The 20946-nt window shown below is 44.8% G+C and overlaps 2 protein-coding genes across 9 annotated transcripts in view; one reads left to right on the forward strand and one right to left on the reverse strand.

Annotated features, from left to right (window-relative positions):
• Positions 1-218: 218 nt before the first annotated feature.
• Positions 219-19148, reverse strand: LOC124124749. Of its 3 annotated transcripts, none has more exons than XM_046488009.2 (6): positions 18935-19148; positions 18473-18555; positions 16538-16642; positions 12492-12626; positions 2800-2880; positions 219-1149 (listed from the first exon to the last, which is right to left on the reverse strand). In XM_046488009.2, the coding sequence occupies exons 2-6, from the start codon at positions 18552-18554 to the stop codon at positions 1118-1120; spliced, it is 435 nt and encodes a 144-aa protein (XP_046343965.1). In that variant the 5' UTR covers position 18555; positions 18935-19148; the 3' UTR covers positions 219-1117. The 3 variants fall into 3 exon arrangements, 2 of the variants coding, with proteins under 2 accessions (XP_046343965.1, XP_046343963.1); XR_007220348.1 differs by lacking the exons at positions 219-1149; positions 2800-2880 and adding exons at positions 5161-5181; positions 5280-12165; XM_046488007.2 differs by lacking the exon at positions 18935-19148 and having other exon boundaries at positions 18473-18575.
• LOC124124743 (caspase-3-like) overlaps positions 8100-20946 on the forward strand; it is a 32315-nt gene continuing 19468 nt past the window's right edge. For 2 of the 6 annotated variants that reach the window (XM_048394250.1, XM_046487997.2), the window contains exons 1-2: positions 19148-19263; positions 20606-20680. The gene's annotated coding sequence lies outside the window, so the exon portion shown is untranslated. Of the gene's footprint in view, positions 13979-14503; positions 14583-19147; positions 19264-20605; positions 20681-20946 lie in introns of those variants that run through there. The other 4 variants (XR_007220345.1, XR_007220347.1, XR_007220346.1 and 1 more) reach the window with 4 other exon arrangements.

Genomic DNA, 20946 nt, shown 5'->3' on the forward strand with positions numbered 1-20946 from the left:
TGAATATAGATTGGTTCTTAGGGAGTCGGTAAGATTGTGTGGATATAACTGGTTGGACTCCGAAGCCTGTGTGGTTGGAGATCGGGTCTGAAGATCCGTCAGTGTATATGTGACACCAATTTGGCCAATTGTGGTGTATGTATGCAAGTGTGGTGGTTTTAGCTATGTTTGGGTCGGTTTGTTTATTTATTTGGTTAGCTAGCGTTGTGTCTATTTTGGGTATTTTGAGTTTAGGGGTGAAGATATTTGATTTTTTGCAGTTTACAGATTGTGGTTGGCAAGTATATATACAAGTAGGAGGCAATGTTTATGCAGTAGAGTAGATACTGTTATACTGGAGTAGAGAGGGTGTTTTGTATACACACGGGTAGTGATGCCAATCATCGGTGAAGTCAGTGACGTAAAGAAAGGATGAAGACAGTAATATAAACAACGGGATTATGGCTGATTTGGGTCTTTGATGAGTTGATGGTAGGCCGGGTTGTGTAATAGCCTTGGTCACGGTTGATTCTTGATTCTTGAAGAAAAAGCCCTGGAAACATCCCCAATAACTCCCGTCTGCTGGTTCCGCACAGTTGATGACACCTTTGTCATCCTACACCCCAACAATGACCCCAGAACTCTATTGGACCACCTGAATTCCCAAAACTCACGAATGCTGTTCACCATGGAGTAAGAAACCAATCGACAGCGCCCCTTGTTTCAACCCTAGCAAGACGAGCTCACAACGGCTGTTCCACGAAGCTAACTAACAACTGAACTAAGCCACCTCAAACAAGTAACATAATTTGATGTTTCGAATTTATAGTAAAGAATTTAATGTGGGTTATTTATTGGGAACGGAACATGAAGATATATAGAAAAGATCATACTCAGTATGGTCCCCCGAAATAACATAAACTAAACCATATTCCACATATATATCGCCATACGTTTTAGAGCTAACCGAAAGCATTACCGCAGTAAATGGGGTTTTACGAAATTGTGGACTGTTTATCCCAGTTCTGGTCGTATCCCACTTCTGGGATCGAATTTCAAAACACAGTAGGTTAAATGACCAGAATCCCCAGGAGATGTACACTCCGACGCGGGGCTCCAGGGATGAACGTATCACTCATCAGTCACCCTTTCTTTTCTCATCGGTTCCACCTGAAATAACCATGGATTCTGTAGAGAATGCAGCATTTGTTTCATGTGATAATTAATATCAACACCGAAGGAACCCATACTGCACTTAACTAAAGGAAACCCTACTAAACTGAAGTAAACCCAACTGCACTGAAGAAATTCCCTTTGATCTAAAGGAAGTCCATACTAGACTGAAGTAAACCCTACTGCACTGACGGAAACCCAACTGCACTGAAGAAATCCTCTTTGAACTAAAGGAAATCCATACTAGACTGAAGTAAACCCTACCGCACTGAAGGAAACCCTACTGCACTGAAGAAATTCCCTTTGAACAAAAGGAAATCCACACTGGACTGAAGTTAACCGTACTGCACTGCAAAAACCCTACTCCACTGAAGGCATCCATTTGAGCTGAAGGAAATCCATACTGGACTGAAGGAAACCCCTACATAACTGACAGAAACACTAAATCACTGAAGGAAACACCTGCAGCACTGACGGAAACCCCTTCAGCACTGAAGGGAACCCCTACATCACTGAAGGAAACCCTACTGGATTAAAGGAAACCCCTACTGGATTGAAGGAAACTCCTGCAGCACTGACGGAAACCCCATACATCACTGAAGGAAACCCCTACTGGATTGAAGGAAGCCCCTGCAACACTGACGGAAACCCCTACATCACTGAAGGAAACCCCTACTGGACTGAATGAAACCCCTGCAACACTGACGGAAACCCCCACATCACTGAAGGAAACCCCTACTGGATTGAAGGAAACCCCTGCAGCACTGACGGAAACCCCTACATCACTGAAGGAAACCCCTACTGGACTGAAGGAAACCCCTGCAACACTGACGGAAACCCCCACATCACTGAAGGAAACCCCTAATGGATTGAAGGAAGCCCCTGCAACACTGACGGAAACCCCCACATCACTGAAGGAAACCCCTACTGGACTGAAGAAAGCCCCTGCACCACTGACGGAAACCCCTGCAGCACTGACGGAAACCCCCACATCACTGAAGGAAACCCCTACTGGATTGAAGGAAGCCCCTGCAACACTGACGGAAACCCCTTCAGCGTTGTAGGGAACCCCTACATCACTGAAGGAAACCCTACTGGATTAAAGGAAACCCCTGCAGCACTGACGGAAACCCCCACATCACTGAAGGAAACCCCTACTAGATTGAAGGAAGCCCCTGCAACACTGACGGAACCCCTACATCATTGAAGGAAACCCCTACTGGATTGAATGAAACCACTGCAGCACTGACGTAAACCCCTACATCACTGAAGGAAACCCCTACTGGATTGAACGAAGCCCCTGCAACACTGACGGAAACCCCTACATCACTGAAGGAAACCCCTACTGGACTGAAGAAAGCCCCTGCAACACTGACGGAAACCCCTGCGGCACTGACAGAAACCCCTACATCACTGAAGGAAACCCCTACTGGATTGAAGGAAGCCCTTGCAACACTGACGGAAACCCCTGCAGCACTGAAGGAAATCCCAAATGGACTGGAGGAAGCTCCAACGAGACTAAGGAAACCCCTTCTGTTCTTAAGGAAACTCTCAGTGCATTGAAGGAACCCCGACTTCTATTGAATGCCTCCTACTCTGAAGTATATCCCCTTCAGCTCTGAAGGAACGAATCCATTCTGCACTCACCGAAGAAACGACGGAAGACCATGCACAGTAGCCTCCAAACTCTAAAACAGCTCTCCATGATATTTCTTAGGTTTGCGTTTTCTACAAGAAGACAACATAAACACGAAGATTATCTACTGCACACACATCTTTGAAAAGTACTTGACTAAATGAGGAAATATATCCTGAAGTACTGCTTTTAATGAGTCAAATCATACATTGTGTGGAATGAATATCTGGAACATCATAACGTCCAGCCCATGTGGATGCAAACCACAACTAAGATGTAAACAATATGGATATTATCCACTTCCGAGATTTGACCAATATGGATATTATCCACTTCCGAGATTTGATCAATATGGATATTATCCATAACTAAGATATGATGAATATGGATATTATCCACAACTGAGATTTGATCAATTTGGATATTATCCACAACTAAGTTATGATGAATATGGATATTATCCACACCTGCGATTTGATGAATAGTGATATTATCCACTACTGAGATTTGATCAATATGGATATTATCCACAAAACTGAGATGTGATCAATATGGATGTTGTCCACAACTGAGATCAGATCAATATGGATATTATCCACAAAACTGAGATGTGATCAATATGGATGTTGTCCCCAAAACTGAGATGTGATCAATATGGATGTTATCCACAACTGAGATCAGATCAATATGGATATTATCCACAAAACGGAGATGTGATCAATATGGATGTTATCCACAACTGAGATCAGATCAATATGGATATCATCCACAAAACTGAGATGTGATCAATATGGATGTTGTCCCCAAAACTGAGATGTGATCAATATGGATGTTATCCACAACTGAGATCAGATCAATATGGATATTTCCCACTACTGAGATCTGATCAATATGGATGTTATCTACAACTGAGGTCAGATCAATATGGATATTATCTGTTGATGTTATCCGCTACTGATATATAATCAACATGGATGTTATTCACAACTAAGATATTCAAGATTCAATTTGTTTATTGATTTTAAAGCCACATGAACCATATCACAGATGCACACAGATCCGCCACTTGGGCGGTGTTAAGGTCACCTCTTCGCTGACAATGAGTTCTCAGCCAGTTTACATATTGTTTCAATAGCCACAAACGTGCATTGTTATCACAGTCAATAATAACATATCCAAACTAAATTACATACAACATGTTTCTCAACTCCAAGGACAGAGCAATCTTTGCATAAACATTCCTTATCATTCAAAGAACATACGCCCCAGTTAACAAAAAATATTTACCGCTGTCCCCCACTGACATCACTATCACATACTGGCGTACACTCACTATCACCACTTGCATCTACTGGCGGACACCCCCTGTCACCACTTGCATCTACTGGCGGACACCCCCTGTCACCACTTGCATCTACTGGCGGACACCTGCTGTCACCACTTGCATCTACTGGCGGACACCTGCTGTCACCACTTGCATCTACTGGCGGACACCTGCCGTCACCACTTGCATCTACTGGCGGACACCTGCTGTTACCACTTGCATCTACTGCCGGACACCTGCCGTCACCACTTGCATCTACTGGCGGACAGCTGCCGTCACCACTTGCATCTACTGGCGGACACCTGCTGTCATCACTTGCACCTACTGGCGGAGACCAACTGTCATCACTAGTATCTACTGGGGGACACCCGCTGTCACCACTTGCATCTACTGGCAGACACCAACTGTTATCACTTGCGGACACCCACTGTCATCACTTGCATCTACTGGCAGACACCTGCTGTCATCACTTGCATCTACTGAGGGATACCTGCTGTCATCACTTGCATCTACTGGCGGACACTCACTGTCATGACTTGCATCTACTGGCGGACACCCACTGTCACCACTTGCATCTACTGGCGGACACCTGCTGTCATCACTTGTATCTACTGGCGGACACCCCCTGTCATCACTTGCATCTACTGGCGGACACCCCCTGTCATCACTTGCACCTACTGGCGGAGACCAACTGTCATCACTAGTATCTACTGGGGGACACCCGCTGTCACCACTTGCACCTACTGAGGGATACCTGCTGTCATCACTTGCATCTACTGGCGGACACTCACTGTCATGACTTGCATCTACTGGCGGACACCCACTGTCACCACTTGCATCTACTTGCGGACACCTGCTGTCATCACTTGCATCTACTGGCGGACACCCACTGTCATCACTTGCATCTACTGGCGGACACCTGCTGTCATCACTTGTATCTACTTGCGGACACCTGCTGTCACCACTTGTATCAACTGGCCGACACCTGCTGTCACCACTTGCATTACTGGGGGACACCTGCTGTCATCACTTGCATCTACTGGCGGAAACCTGCTGTCACCACTTGCATCTACTGGCGGACACCCACTGTCATCACTTTAACCTACTGGCGGACACCTGCTGTCACCACTTGTATCAACTGGCGGACACCCACTGTCATACTTGCACCTACTGGCGGACACCTGCTGTCACCACTTGCATCTACTGGCGGTCACCTGCTGTCATGACTTGTATCTACTGGCCGACACCTGCTGTCACCACTTGCATTACTGGGGGGACACCGGCTGTCACCACTTGCACCTACTGGCGGACACTCACTGTCATCACTTGCATCAACTGGCGGACAGCTGCTGTCATCACTTGCATCTACTGGCGGACACCTACTGTCATCACTTGCATCTACTGGCGGACATCTGCTGTCACCACTTGCATCTACTGGCGGACACCTGCTGTCATCACTTGCATCTACTGGGGGATACCTGCTGTCATCACTTGCAACTACTGGCGGACACCTGCTGTCATCACTTGCACCTACTCGCGGACACTCACTGTCATGACTTGCATCTACTGGCGGAAACCCACTGTCATCACTTGCATCTACTGGCGGACACCCACTGACATCACTTGCACCTACTGGCGGACACCTGCTGTCACCACTTGCATCTACTGGCGGAAACCCACTGTCATCACTTGCATCTACTGGCGGAGACCAACTGTCATCACTAGTATCTACTGGGGGACACCCGCTGTCACCACTTGCATCTACTGGCAGACACCAACTGTTATCACTTGCGGACACCCACTGTCATCACTTGCATCTACTGGCAGACACCTGCTGTCATCACTTGCATCTACTGAGGGATACCTGCTGTCATCACTTGCATCTACTGGCGGACACTCACTGTCATGACTTGCATCTACAGGCGGACACCCACTGTCACCACTTGCATCTACTTGCGGACACCTGCTGTCATCACTTGCATCTACTGGCGGACACCCCCTGTTTTCACTTGCACCTACTGGCGGAGACAAACTGTCATCACTAGTATCTACTGGGGGACACCCGCTGTCACCACTTGCATCTACTGGCAGACACCAACTGTTATCACTTGCGGACACCCACTGTCATCACTTGCATCTACTGGCAGACACCTGCTGTCATCACTTGCATCTACTGAGGGATACCTGCTGTCATCACTTGCATCTACTGGCGGACACTCACTGTCATGACTTGCATCTACTGGCGGACACCCACTGTCACCACTTGCATCTACTTGCGGACACCTGCTGTCATCACTTGCATCTACTGGCGGACACCCACTGTCATCACTTGCATCTACTGGCGGACACCTGCTGTCATCACTAGTATCTATTTGCGGACACCTGCTGTCACCACTTGTATCTATTTGCGGACACCTGCTGTCACCACTTGTATGAACTGGCCGACACCCACTGTCACCACTTGCATCTACTGGCGGAAACCTGCTGTCACCACTTGCATCTACTGGCGGACACCCACTGTCATCACTTTCACCTACTGGCGGACACCTGCTGTCACCACTTGTATCAACTGGCGGACACCCACTGTCATCACTTGCACCTACTGGCGGACACCTGCTGTCACCACTTGGATCTACTGGCGGTCACCTGCTGTCATGACTTGTATCTACTGGCCGACACCTGCTGTCACCACTTGCATCTACTGGCGGACACCTGCTGTCATCACTTGCATCTACTGGGGGATACCTGCTGTCATCACTTGCAACTACTGGCGGACACCTGCTGTCATCACTTGCACCTACTCGCGGACACTCACTGTCACCACTTGCATCTACTGGCGGAAACCCACTGTCATCACTTGCATCTACTGGCGGACACCCACTGTCACCACTTGCATCTACTGGCGGACACCTGCTGTCATCACTTGCATCTACTGGGGGATACCTGCTGTCACCACTTGCATCTACTGGCGGTCACCTGCTGTCATGACTTGTATCTACTGGCCGACACCTGCTGTCACCACTTGCATTACTGGGGGGACACCTGCTGTCACCACTTGCACCTACTGGCGGACACTCACTGTCATCACTTGCATCAACTGGCGGACAGCTGCTGTCATCACTTGCATCTACTGGCGGACACCTACTGTCATCACTTGCATCTACTGGCGGACATCTGCTGTCACCACTTGCATCTACTGGCGGACACCTGCTGTCATCACTTGCATCTACTGGGGGATACCTGCTGTCATCACATGCAACTACTGGCGGACACCTGCTGTCATCACTTGCACCTACTCGCGGACACTCACTGTCATGACTTGCATCTACTGGCGGAAACCCACTGTCATCACTTGCATCTACTGGCGGACACCCACTGACATCACTTGCACCTACTGGCGGACACCTGCTGTCACCACTTGCATCTACTGGCGGAAACCCACTGTCATCACTTGCATCTACTGGCGGAGACCAACTGTCATCACTAGTATCTACTGGGGGACACCCGCTGTCACCACTTGCATCTACTGGCAGACACCAACTGTTATCACTTGCGGACACCCACTGTCATCACTTGCATCTACTGGCAGACACCTGCTGTCATCACTTGCATCTACTGAGGGATACCTGCTGTCATCACTTGCATCTACTGGCGGACACTCACTGTCATCACTTGCATCTACAGGCGGACACCCACTGTCACCACTTGCATCTACTTGCGGACACCTGCTGTCATCACTTGCATCTACTGGCGGACACCCCCTGTTTTCACTTGCACCTACTGGCGGAGACCAACTGTCATCACTAGTATCTACTGGGTGACACCCGCTGTCACCACTTGCATCTAATGGCAGACACCAACTGTTATCACTTGCGGACACCCACTGTCATCACTTGCATCTACTGGCAGACACCTGCTGTCATCACTTGCATCTACTGAGGGATACCTGCTGTCATCACTTGCATCTACTGGCGGACACTCACTGTCATGACTTGCATCTACTGGCGGACACCCACTGTCACCACTTGCATCTACTTGCGGACACCTGCTGTCATCACTTGCATCTACTGGCGGACACCCACTGTCATCACTTGCATCTACTGGCGGACACCTGCTGTCATCACTAGTATCTATTTGCGGACACCTGCTGTCACCACTTGTATCTATTTGCGGACACCTGCTGTCACCACTTGTATGAACTGGCCGACACCCACTGTCACCACTTGCATCTACTGGCGGAAACCTGCTGTCACCACTTGCATCTACTGGCGGACACCCACTGTCATCACTTTCACCTACTGGCGGACACCTGCTGTCACCACTTGTATCAACTGGCGGACACCCACTGTCATCACTTGCACCTACTGGCGGACACCTGCTGTCACCACTTGGATCTACTGGCGGTCACCTGCTGTCATGACTTGTATCTACTGGCCGACACCTGCTGTCACCACTTGCATCTACTGGCGGACACCTGCTGTCATCACTTGCATCTACTGGGGGATACCTGCTGTCATCACTTGCAACTACTGGCGGACACCTGCTGTCATCACTTGCACCTACTCGCGGACACTCACTGTCACCACTTGCATCTACTGGCGGAAACCCACTGTCATCACTTGCATCTACTGGCGGACACCCACTGTCACCACTTGCATCTACTGGCGGACACCCACTGTCACCACTTGCATCTACTGGCGGGCACCAGCTGTCACCACTTGCATCTACTGGCGGACACCCGCTGTCATCACTTGCATCTACTGGCGGACACCCGCTGTCATCACTTGCATCTACTGGCGGACACCCGCTGTCACCACTTGCATCTACTGGCGGACACTCACTGTCACCACTTGCATCAACTGGCGGACACCTGCTGTCATCACTTGCATCTACTGGCGGAAACCCACTGTCGTCACTTGCATCTACTGGCGGACACCCACTGTCACCACTTGCGCCTACTGGCGGACACCTGCTGTCATCACTTGCATCTACTGGCGGACATCTGCTGTCACCACTTGCATCTACTGGCGGACACCTGCTGTCATCACTTGCATCTACTGGGGGATACCCCCTGTCATCACTTGCATCTACTGGCGAACACTCTGTCACCACTTGCATCTACTGGGGGATACCTGCTGTCATCACTTGCATCTACTGGCGGACACCCACTGTCATCACTTTCACGTACTGGCGGACACCTGCTGTCACCACTTGTATCAACTGGCGGACACCCACTGTCATCACTTGCACCTACTGGCGGACATCTGCTGTCACCACTTGCATCTACTGGCGGACACCTGCTGTCATCACTTGCATCTACTGGGGGATACCTGCTGTCATCACTTGCAACTACTGGCGGACACCTGCTGTCATCACTTGCACCTACTCGCGGACACTCACTGTCATGACTTGCATCTACTGGCGGAAACCCACTGTCATCACTTGCATCTACTGGCGGACACCCACTGACATCACTTGCACCTACTGGCGGACACCTGCTGTCACCACTTGCATCTACTGGCGGAAACCCACTGTCATCACTTGCATCTACTGGCGGAGACCAACTGTCATCACTAGTATCTACTGGGGGACACCCGCTGTCACCACTTGCATCTACTGGCAGACACCAACTGTTATCACTTGCGGACACCCACTGTCATCACTTGCATCTACTGGCAGACACCTGCTGTCATCACTTGCATCTACTGAGGGATACCTGCTGTCATCACTTGCATCTACTGGCGGACACTCACTGTCATGACTTGCATCTACAGGCGGACACCCACTGTCACCACTTGCATCTACTTGCGGACACCTGCTGTCATCACTTGCATCTACTGGCGGACACCCCCTGTTTTCACTTGCACCTACTGGCGGAGACCAACTGTCATCACTAGTATCTACTGGGGGACACCCGCTGTCACCACTTGCATCTACTGGCAGACACCAACTGTTATCACTTGCGGACACCCACTGTCATCACTTGCATCTACTGGCAGACACCTGCTGTCATCACTTGCATCTACTGAGGGATACCTGCTGTCATCACTTGCATCTACTGGCGGACACTCACTGTCATGACTTGCATCTACTGGCGGACACCCACTGTCACCACTTGCATCTACTTGCGGACACCTGCTGTCATCACTTGCATCTACTGGCGGACACCCACTGTCATCACTTGCATCTACTGGCGGACACCTGCTGTCATCACTAGTATCTATTTGCGGACACCTGCTGTCACCACTTGTATCTATTTGCGGACACCTGCTGTCACCACTTGTATGAACTGGCCGACACCCACTGTCACCACTTGCATCTACTGGCGGAAACCTGCTGTCACCACTTGCATCTACTGGCGGACACCCACTGTCATCACTTTCACCTACTGGCGGACACCTGCTGTCACCACTTGTATCAACTGGCGGACACTCACTGTCATCACTTGCACCTACTGGCGGACACCTGCTGTCACCACTTGGATCTACTGGCGGTCACCTGCTGTCATGACTTGTATCTACTGGCCGACACCTGCTGTCACCACTTGCATCTACTGGCGGACACCTGCTGTCATCACTTGCATCTACTGGGGGATACCTGCTGTCATCACTTGCAACTACTGGCGGACACCTGCTGTCATCACTTGCACCTACTCGCGGACACTCACTGTCACCACTTGCATCTACTGGCGGAAACCCACTGTCATCACTTGCATCTACTGGCGGACACCCACTGTCACCACTTGCATCTACTGGCGGACACCCACTGTCACCACTTGCATCTACTGGCGGGCACCAGCTGTCACCACTTGCATCTACTGGCGGACACCCGCTGTCATCACTTGCATCTACTGGCGGACACCCGCTGTCATCACTTGCATCTACTGGCGGACACCCGCTGTCACCACTTGCATCTACTGGCGGACACTCACTGTCACCACTTGCATCAACTGGCGGACACCTGCTGTCATCACTTGCATCTACTGGCGGAAACCCACTGTCGTCACTTGCATCTACTGGCGGACACCTACTGTCACCACTTGCGCCTACTGGCGGACACCTGCTGTCATCACTTGCATCTACTGGCGGACATCTGCTGTCACCACTTGCATCTACTGGCGGACACCTGCTGTCATCACTTGCATCTACTGGGGGATACCCCCTGTCATCACTTGCATCTACTGGCGAACACTCTGTCACCACTTGCATCTACTGGGGGATACCTGCTGTCATCACTTGCAACTACTGGCGGACACCCACTGTGACCACTTGCATCTACTGGCGGACACCTGCTGTCATCACTAGCATCTACTGGCGGACACCTGCTGTCACCACTTGCATCTACTGGCGGACATCCACTGTCACCACTTGCGCCTACTGGCGGACACCCACTGTCACCACTTGCATCTACTGGCGGACACCTGCTGTCATCACTTGCATCTACTGGGGGATACCTGCTGTCATCACTTGCAACTACTGGCGGATACCCACTGTCACCACTTGCATCAACTGGCGCACACCTGCTGTCACCACCTGCATCTACTCGCGGACACCCGCTGTCATCACTTGCATCTACTGGCGGACACCTGCTGTTACCACTTGTATCTACTGGCGGACACTCACTGTCATCACTTGCATCTACTGGTGGACACCCACTGTCATGACTTGCTTACACTAACTGTGATCACTTGTGTGTACTGGCGGACACCCTCTGTCATCACTTATAGACACCAACTGTCATCACTTATAGACACCCACTGTCATCACTGGCGAACACCCACTGTCATCACTGGCGGACACCCACTGTATTCACTGGCGGACACCCACTGTCATCACTGGCGGACACCCACTGTATTCACTGGCGGACACCCACTGTCATCACTGGCGGACACCCACTGTATTCACTGGCGGACACCCACTGTCATCACTGGCGGACACCCACTGTCATCACTGGCGGACACCCACTGCGATCACTGTACCGGCTTTTCCATCAGTCATACCTGTGACCTCAACAGATGTGGTTGTGGTTGCTCTTGGCATTGGTTTGGTTTTGTCTTCAAATAACGAAATGTTATTTTATTATATTTTGAAAAGAGAAATTGTCATCAAATCAATGAAGTTAAGTGAAATGTTCCGATGTTACGACTGACTGCCTTACTCGTAAGCGAAGCTAGAAATAGTTTGTCCAACCTTCCAGACGCTCTTTCAAATCCTACCCCAACTCCCCATCCCACTCCATCCCCTCTCACACACTGTCACACATGCCTTTGACAAGATCTATCATGGTCTAAACTCTTTTGAGCAGTTGTTGATTGGAAAATGTAATCTTACTTAATTAATTATCATGAAATGTAATTATTCAGATGCATGTATTGCTGACCTTCCCCTGGACGCTGTTGTCTTCTCCGGATGTCCACTCCGGTGGCCTCGACAGTGTTCGCCGACCCCCTTGTCATTCCCGTTGTCTTCATGTTCCCTATTTGCTTCATCGTCTTCAATGCATCACCCACGTTATCTGCAGCAGAAACCCTCGTATACATTCCTCACTGAGTGAATGGGGACCAGGGTTCTCTCTGCAGTCGGTTATGACCCACAGCTACGTAACAGCTACATCACAGCTACATCACAGCTATATCCAAACTCAAGCACAGCTACATCGCAGCCATACCACAGCTGTATATATCAGCCATATCACAGCTACATCACAGCTATTTCCCAGCTACATCACAGCTATATATATATATATATATCAGCTATATCACAGCTACATAGCTACATCACAGCTCCAGCACGTTTATATCACAGCTACATCACAGCTCCATCACGTTTATATCACAGCTACATCACGTTTATATCACAGCTCCATCACGTTTATATCACAGCTACATATCAGCTACATCACGTTTATATCACAGCTACATCACAGCTACATCACGTTTATATCACAGCTACATCACAGCTCCATCACGTTTATATCACAGCTACATATCAGCTACATCACGTTTATATCACAGCTACATCACGTTTATATCACAGCTACATATCACCTACATTACATCTACATCAGGTTTATATCACAGCTTCATATCAACTACATCACATCTACATCACGTTTATATCACAGCTACATATCAGCTACATCACGTTTATATCACAGCTACATATCAGCTACATCACGTTTATATCACAGCCATACCACAGCTACATCACGTTTATATCACAACTACATCACATTTATATCACAGCCATACCATAGCTACATCACAGCTATACATATCAGCTACATCACAGCTACATCACACCCATCACGTTTATGTCACAGCTACATCACATTTATATCACAATTACATCACGTTTATATCACAGCTTTATCAGATATATCACATATATCACGGCGACCTGCTCGATCTGGGGCAGGTTAATCAATAGTTGACAGATGACCTGTTCAACAAGATGCCCAAAGACTAGCATGAGACTTCATGATGACACTCAGCTGTGAAGCAATCAGATTCTTTAACCTAATATGACATCAGTGTGGGCACAAGTCAAATCATGTTTGCGGCAATAGACCGATCCAGTCTGTCAATCAAAAGTCAAAATCGTCAGTTTGAGCCAATCAGAAGGCCGGGCGCGCTTTGTGGATTTGTCAGACTTACTTCCGGGGTCAAACCATACCCGCGAAGCGAAATGGCTACGGTTTGTGCTATTTTCACTCGCGATATTCATTACGTATCGCTTGGATAAGATGTATGCCTTTACCACAGGGTCGGGAGAAAAATGTTTGAGGCTGATCAAGATGTGCGGTTGGCCTCACACCATCAGTTAAATGTCGCCACCATCTTCCACGGGACCCACGTCTGCTCGAAGGTGAGAATTTGCACGAATTTTCGCACTTCTGCACATATGCATACTCAATACGGGTAAATGACAACACCTAGCAAGTTATGATTTTACGCATGTCATAAACAAGCATAATGCTTGTAACTAAAAAATCGTTTTTGAATTATGTATTTTGGCAACATCGGGCATTCAGTTAGCAGGTCATATTGTTGAAATGTGACACGCGAGACGGCCGTGATACATTGTAAACAAATATGACAGTGATCTGATTACGGTTAGTGCAGAACAAAATCTACTATTATTTACATTGAAGTACAATCTAGTGGAAATTGTATTCCTCTCTCTCTCAGATATGATTTATTTTGTTCCAGATTTTTAGACATGATCAAGTTTTAAAATCACAATAAGCCTATCCATCAATATTGCAAATTACTGTAGCAGCAATAAATCTTTAGACATAGAAATATAATCATTGTCAATGGTTTTCGTTCCACAAAATCTTTCAATTTAATTCATATAAGTTCCCATTAAATCATGCTTTGACTATTTCAGCATTTCTATGAAGAGACAGGGCCCATGCAGTAATGAATTACCTGATGCTATTCTTGTGAAATGGAATCATACCTTCAAGGTTAGAAAGAAGAGGAACATTTCGTGAGAAGGAAGTGAATTACTGAAATATTTTGACGGATTGAAATACAAAAAATCCAATTTGATATAAGAAAATTATTGGTTTAGAATTGTTTGCAACATAACTTATTCACTGGCAGTGGAAGCTTACTGATATACATTTTAGTGAATGAATATAACTGTTAAAAACGATTATAAGTGTCGAGTCATTTTAATTAATTTTCTGGAAATAATAGCAAGTTTTTTTATGAACTCAGAGTAACATGGTCAAGTAATGATATAAATTATAATCTAATCAAGTTATTTATAATTATTCCAACCAGTTATTTGATTGATGCCGTATAAAAGTAAGATTAATATGTTGTAATTGTACTAACAAACACTAAATGTTTGATGGTACAACATCCACCTGGTATAAAACTTAGTTTGTTGCCTCTTTCTACAGGACATAATATTATTTTAAAAATCTTGTTAAATAATATGTTTTAAAAAAAGATAGTGTTGAAAGTGATTACCTGTATGATAACGCATGGTACTTATTTCAAGATACAAAGAATTTGTAAAAATAAAGGCAGTATCCTTTGTCACTCCTTGATCAGGCATTATCCAGAGTGCCTGATCAATTCTGATATAGAATAAATTATATAATTCTTAACACATTTCATATATAACTGTGACTGTTGAAATGTATTTTACCCAAAATGCAATTCTTAACCTTGATTTGAGGAGATTGTCAATATTTGATAATTGAGCAAGAGCTAGTGTTTATTAAGGATGTTGGTTATTTACATATTGTTCAAGTTTTCGTTATGATTAGGTTGAGAATGAGCTTCATATTTACTTCACAGTGATTCTGCTGGCTTCAGGACATTTTCAAGTGGGGTTTATATCTTTTGATATCACTTTACCAACTTTTAGAAAAACTTTAGGACATTATGGATGACAATCAGTCAGTATCCTGGAAAAGGAACTGGTCTGAATCCCCGTTTGTGTGTATTTTTATATTCAAGGAAAAGTCATGTTCACACCAGTATTTGCGAGGCATACTTGGGATATTTGTTAAAATATCTAATGAACTCCAGGTGTCCAGCTACCTGATATTTGCATTTAAATGTATGTTGTTTCATGCATAAGTAATACCTGTCACTTCACATGTGATTTCTAAAATGAAATATATAATATTTAGTGTTATGTCCTGTAGGCATGTGGTTTCTGGAGCAATAAAAGAATTATTTCTTCTCACTAAGTAACAGTCATGATGTCAACAGGTAATTTTGTTGATTAAAGCTTTGAACTATTCTGCACTATTCTTTTGTGTTTATTCATTAAAAAGACCCACTAAATCTATGCCTTTCAGGTTATATTGGTTTAACTAAGAGCACCAGACAAAAACGTGGGCAATGTAACTGTTGACAATCTATTGCTAGATATCCACGTGAGTGGTAACTTGTGCTTGTGTTTACGGTTTCCAGTACTTTCCATGCACTTAAATTACGATGGAAAGTAAACACAAAATTTAGTTACCCCGCCCATGGATGAATAATATTTTATTGACGTGCTGTAAATTGACAATATAGTATGCCCTGTCTGACATGAGTGCTTCGATGTAGTGCACGCTTCTAACTTTCAGCCATGGAGACTTCCTCATTGACCGATACACCATTACATCGGACTTATGACTCATTTTCACTCTCGATATGCAATTTGACACCTAAAATAGAACCCAAAACAGATCATGTATAACTCTCTTAACAAAGCCAAATTCATCGCATTCACGTTTCGCCGGCTGTGACGCCACAGCGAATAGCACATCGGTTGCCCCCCCCCCCCCCCCCAACGCCTGAAACGAGGACGGCAGCTTGTGGGCGAGGCTTATCGGTCGGGACTGGATCGGTCTTTTCGTCAGTTATTGCGGTAGTTAGTTAACCGTTGGAGTGAAGGTATACGTATATTTACCACTTCTCAGTCCCGTGGCGGAGGCAAGTTCCACGTGCCCCTCGGAGTCCTTCCCAACAGTATCCACGTCAGTCTTGTGTGAGGCAGCTACTGCTCTCTCCTTGGCTGCAGACACAGAACACGAACATTATACACCTTCTCATCTTGATCCATCTTGTTTACAATACTGAAGATTCTAGACACAGAACACGAACATTATACACATATTCATCTTGACCCATCTTCTTTACACTACTGAAGATTCTAGACAGAACACGAACATTATACACATACTCGTCTTGATCCAACTTGTTTACAATACTGCAGATTCTAGACACAGAACACGCACATTATACACATACTCGTCTTGATCTATCTTGTTTACAATACTGCAGATTCTAGACACAGAACACGAACATTATACACATACTCGTCTTGATCCATCTTGTTTACAATACTGCAGATTCTGGACACAGAACACGAACATTATACACATACTCGTCTTGATCCATCTTTTTTACCATACTGCAGATTCTAGACACAGAACACGAACATTATACACATACTCATCTTGATCCATCTTGTTTACACTACTGCATATTCTAGACACATAACACGAACATAATACACATACTCGTCTTGATCCATCTTGTTTATAATTTTGCAGATTCTAGACACAGAACACGAACATTATACACATACTCATCTTGATCCATCTTGTTTACAATACTGCAGATTCTAGACACAGAACACGAACATTATACACATACTCGTCTTGATCCATCTTTTTTACCATACTGCAGATTCTAGACACAGAACACGAACATTATAGACATACTCGTCTTGATCCATCTTTTTTACCATACTGCAGATTCTAGACACAGAACACGAACATTATACACATACTCGTCTTGATCCATCTTTTTTACAATACTGCAGATTCTAGACACAGAACACGAACATTATACACATACTCATCTTGATCCATCTTGTTTACAATACTGCCGATTCTATAAACAGAACATGAACATTATACACATACTCGTCGTGATCCATCTTGTTTATAATTTTGCAGATTCTAGACACATAACACGAATATTATACATATACTCATCTTGATCAATCTTGTTTACAAAACTGCAGATTCTATAAACAGAACATGAACATTATACACATACTCGTCTTGATCCATCTTGTTTATAATACTGCAGATTCTAGACACAGAACACGAACATTATACACATACTCATCTTGACCCATTTTGTTTACAATACTGCAGATTCTAGACACAGAACACGAACATTATACACATACTCATCTTGACCCATCTTGTTTACAATACTGCAGATTCAACACACAAAACACGAATATGATACACGTACTCATCTTGACCCATCTTGTTTACAATACTGCAGATTCTAGACACAGAACACGAATATGATACAAATACTCATTTTGATCCATCTTGTTTACAATACTGCAGATTCTAGACACAGAACACGAACATTATACACATACTCGTCTTGATCCATCTTGTTTACAATACTGCAGATTCAACACACAGAACACGAATATGATACACATACTCATCTTGACCCATCTTGTTTACAATACTGCAGATTCAAGACACATAACACAAACATTGTACATATATATGTATGGTGAACGTGATAATTATTAAGGACAGTTGAGTTGATGACGGTGTTGTGAATACATATTTTGATAGATAGATGTTGCTGCAGAAAGATGTCATATATTCATTGTTCAGATAGATGTTGCTGCAGACAGATATTGTTGCAGAAAGATGTTATATATTCATTGTTGCAGATAGATGTATATACATTGTTGCAGATAGATGTTGTTACAGACAGATATTGTTGCAGAATGATGTGATATAGATGTTGTATTTTCATGGTGTCTTCCTTGTCGCGTGAGCTACTCCAGTTGATCCCTCACCTCGGTTATCCATACATTTGTAAAGAAGGATCATCATCCCAACAAGGCCCACTAAGACCAGAAGAAATGTGTAGACGTCCATCCTGAAACACAAGGCTTTCATCAATCAGTTAATCAATCAATCAATCCGTTTATTTGATCCAATTAACAGTCCCCGCAGTCCCTCGCCAACAATGAACGTGTGTGACCCAAGGTAAGGATGATATAGACATGACCAAGGTTATGGTGACATAGAAATAATCTGCTGTTAGGATGATATAGAAACGATCCAAGGTAAGGGGGATATAGAAATTACCCAATGTAAGGGTGATATAGAAATGACCCTGTATTAGGTAATATAGAAATGGCCCAAGGTTAGGATGAAATAGAAATGGCAGGTTATACTGACAGACAGATAAACTTAAACTGATAATTTGAGGAACGTTTATTTCCTAGCTTACCCTAATGCATGTCCTGCCTTACCTGGGAATACGTAATCCTCTTCTTTGCGTTTAATGGTAAAAGTACCCAGACACCTGTTCCCTGACACTTGTATTCAGACAATTGCACCCAGAAACATGACGTCATATCTATAAATAGATACAATTCCTTGGGAATAGCTCAGGACATTGTAGTTGACATTATGTTTGATCGAGGGCGTTTCTCAGAATTCAAAACTTCTTTTGTTTCGTACAGCCTCGCATTTCTCGGAACGTGCATAAGAATTACTCAGGTTACTCCGAACCTACTCAGGACTTACAAAGGACTAACACACGATATTATTCAGGGTTGCTTCGGGAGACAGTAGTCAGGTATGTTGATCTCACTTACACAACGTACTGATAACATTTTAAACGCCACAGAACATCAATCTCGCTCATCATCCTATATATAGATTTACATTGTGTGCAGATGAAAAATTAATTGTGGATTATGTGTAAATGAGTCGATGTATTTTCTTAAAGAGGACTCAGGAGCATTTGTGTATTGAGAGGGGCTTTACCACTCACCCTCAGATATTCATGGAATCGAAGGGGTTGGGTTTATGTTTAAGTCTGACAGATTATGCCCCGGCGATGAAATTTTATATGCACCTAAAGTAGGTCGATGTCGCTTGTGGTGTACTACATTTCTTTAAGATACAATAGAACATACAAAGAGCGTCACACGACTCTTGCTGAAAAGATATTTGATCAGTGTTACAACATTCAAGGCCTTAGTAAGTTTTCAAACAGTTTTCTGATGCAATTCTCCATTTTGAGCAGAACCATGTGTTCCCGTGTTTGTTGCCTATGCACGTGTTTGTGCTCACCTCTTCGCGAACACCTGGTATCATCACTATTTGATGATTATTCATAAACACATACTTATCATGGGCGCAACTAGGCTAACTTTACATGTAGACAAATCTAATTTCACGAGGACCCGCTAAAATTAGATGCGCTTAAACGCTATTTCCTGCATTTTGAGGCTAGATATGATTTGCAACAAATATTAGTAATTTAAAAAAATAATTTTTATTAGTAAATACGTGTTTCACACATTTTCGACTTTCATTCAAAAAACATCTATGATGACAAATGAAATTTTAACATTAAAACAAATCGATAACATTACTTTTATGTGTTCACTTGTAGAATGTGATGGTATGTGATGGTTATTTGATCTTCATATTTTAACGCGAGCCGACCTATCATTATAATAAACTAACTGTGTGAGCGCGGTTTGCTTTCGTCACAAACCATCTACCACAGAAATTCTAAAGTGGGAAGGATTCCGATTTTCAAGTTAGACAACAAATATCACTATTGACCGTGTAGAGCTTGAATTAATACTTTAATGTTTAGATGGTAAATTGAGGATCACTTGTTAAAAAATGTTGCATTTTTTAGATGTAAACAAAAATTGTGCTTTTTTCGGTGTAAGCAATTGCTTCTCTGCTACAATGGTAGTTTCGCCCCTGATTATCGTTTTGTCGGCATACATTTGACTTGTTTTGTCGCTTTTAGGTTATTGGACTTTCTCGAGAAACATTTTTTATTCCTTGGGATTGTTGAATGAATCGATAATGAATTGATGAATCCATGAATGGAGGTTAAGTATAGGTCACACAGTTCACCATATTTCTAACACAATGGCCATATGCAACTTCAGATCGTCTCCAGACAGTCAAAGGACTTTCAAAGAACCTACGGGCCATTATCAAGAACATCTTTAATCACCTGAAAAGTAAGTTGACCTGATGATAATGTTGTGAGATTTGTGGTATTGATCACCCACAATGTAATCAATTTAGATAGATCATCTCGTACCTTGCCGTGAAACCGATCGAATTGAATTGTGATGTTCTATCCTTAAGGTGATACTATTTCAGTTTACATAGCTTACAATATTGTCATGTATATCTTCTATGTGGGACTGACTTTCTGTCCGACCATGTGCTACAGCAGAGTGTACGCCTATTGTAGCCATTAAGGCAGGGCAGGACAACTTAG

Source organism: Haliotis rufescens, unplaced genomic scaffold (genome assembly GCF_023055435.1).
Source record: "Haliotis rufescens isolate VD_foot unplaced genomic scaffold, xgHalRufe1.0.p SCAF_13, whole genome shotgun sequence".
In the NCBI taxonomy this organism is placed as follows: Eukaryota; Metazoa; Mollusca; class Gastropoda; order Lepetellida; family Haliotidae; genus Haliotis; species Haliotis rufescens.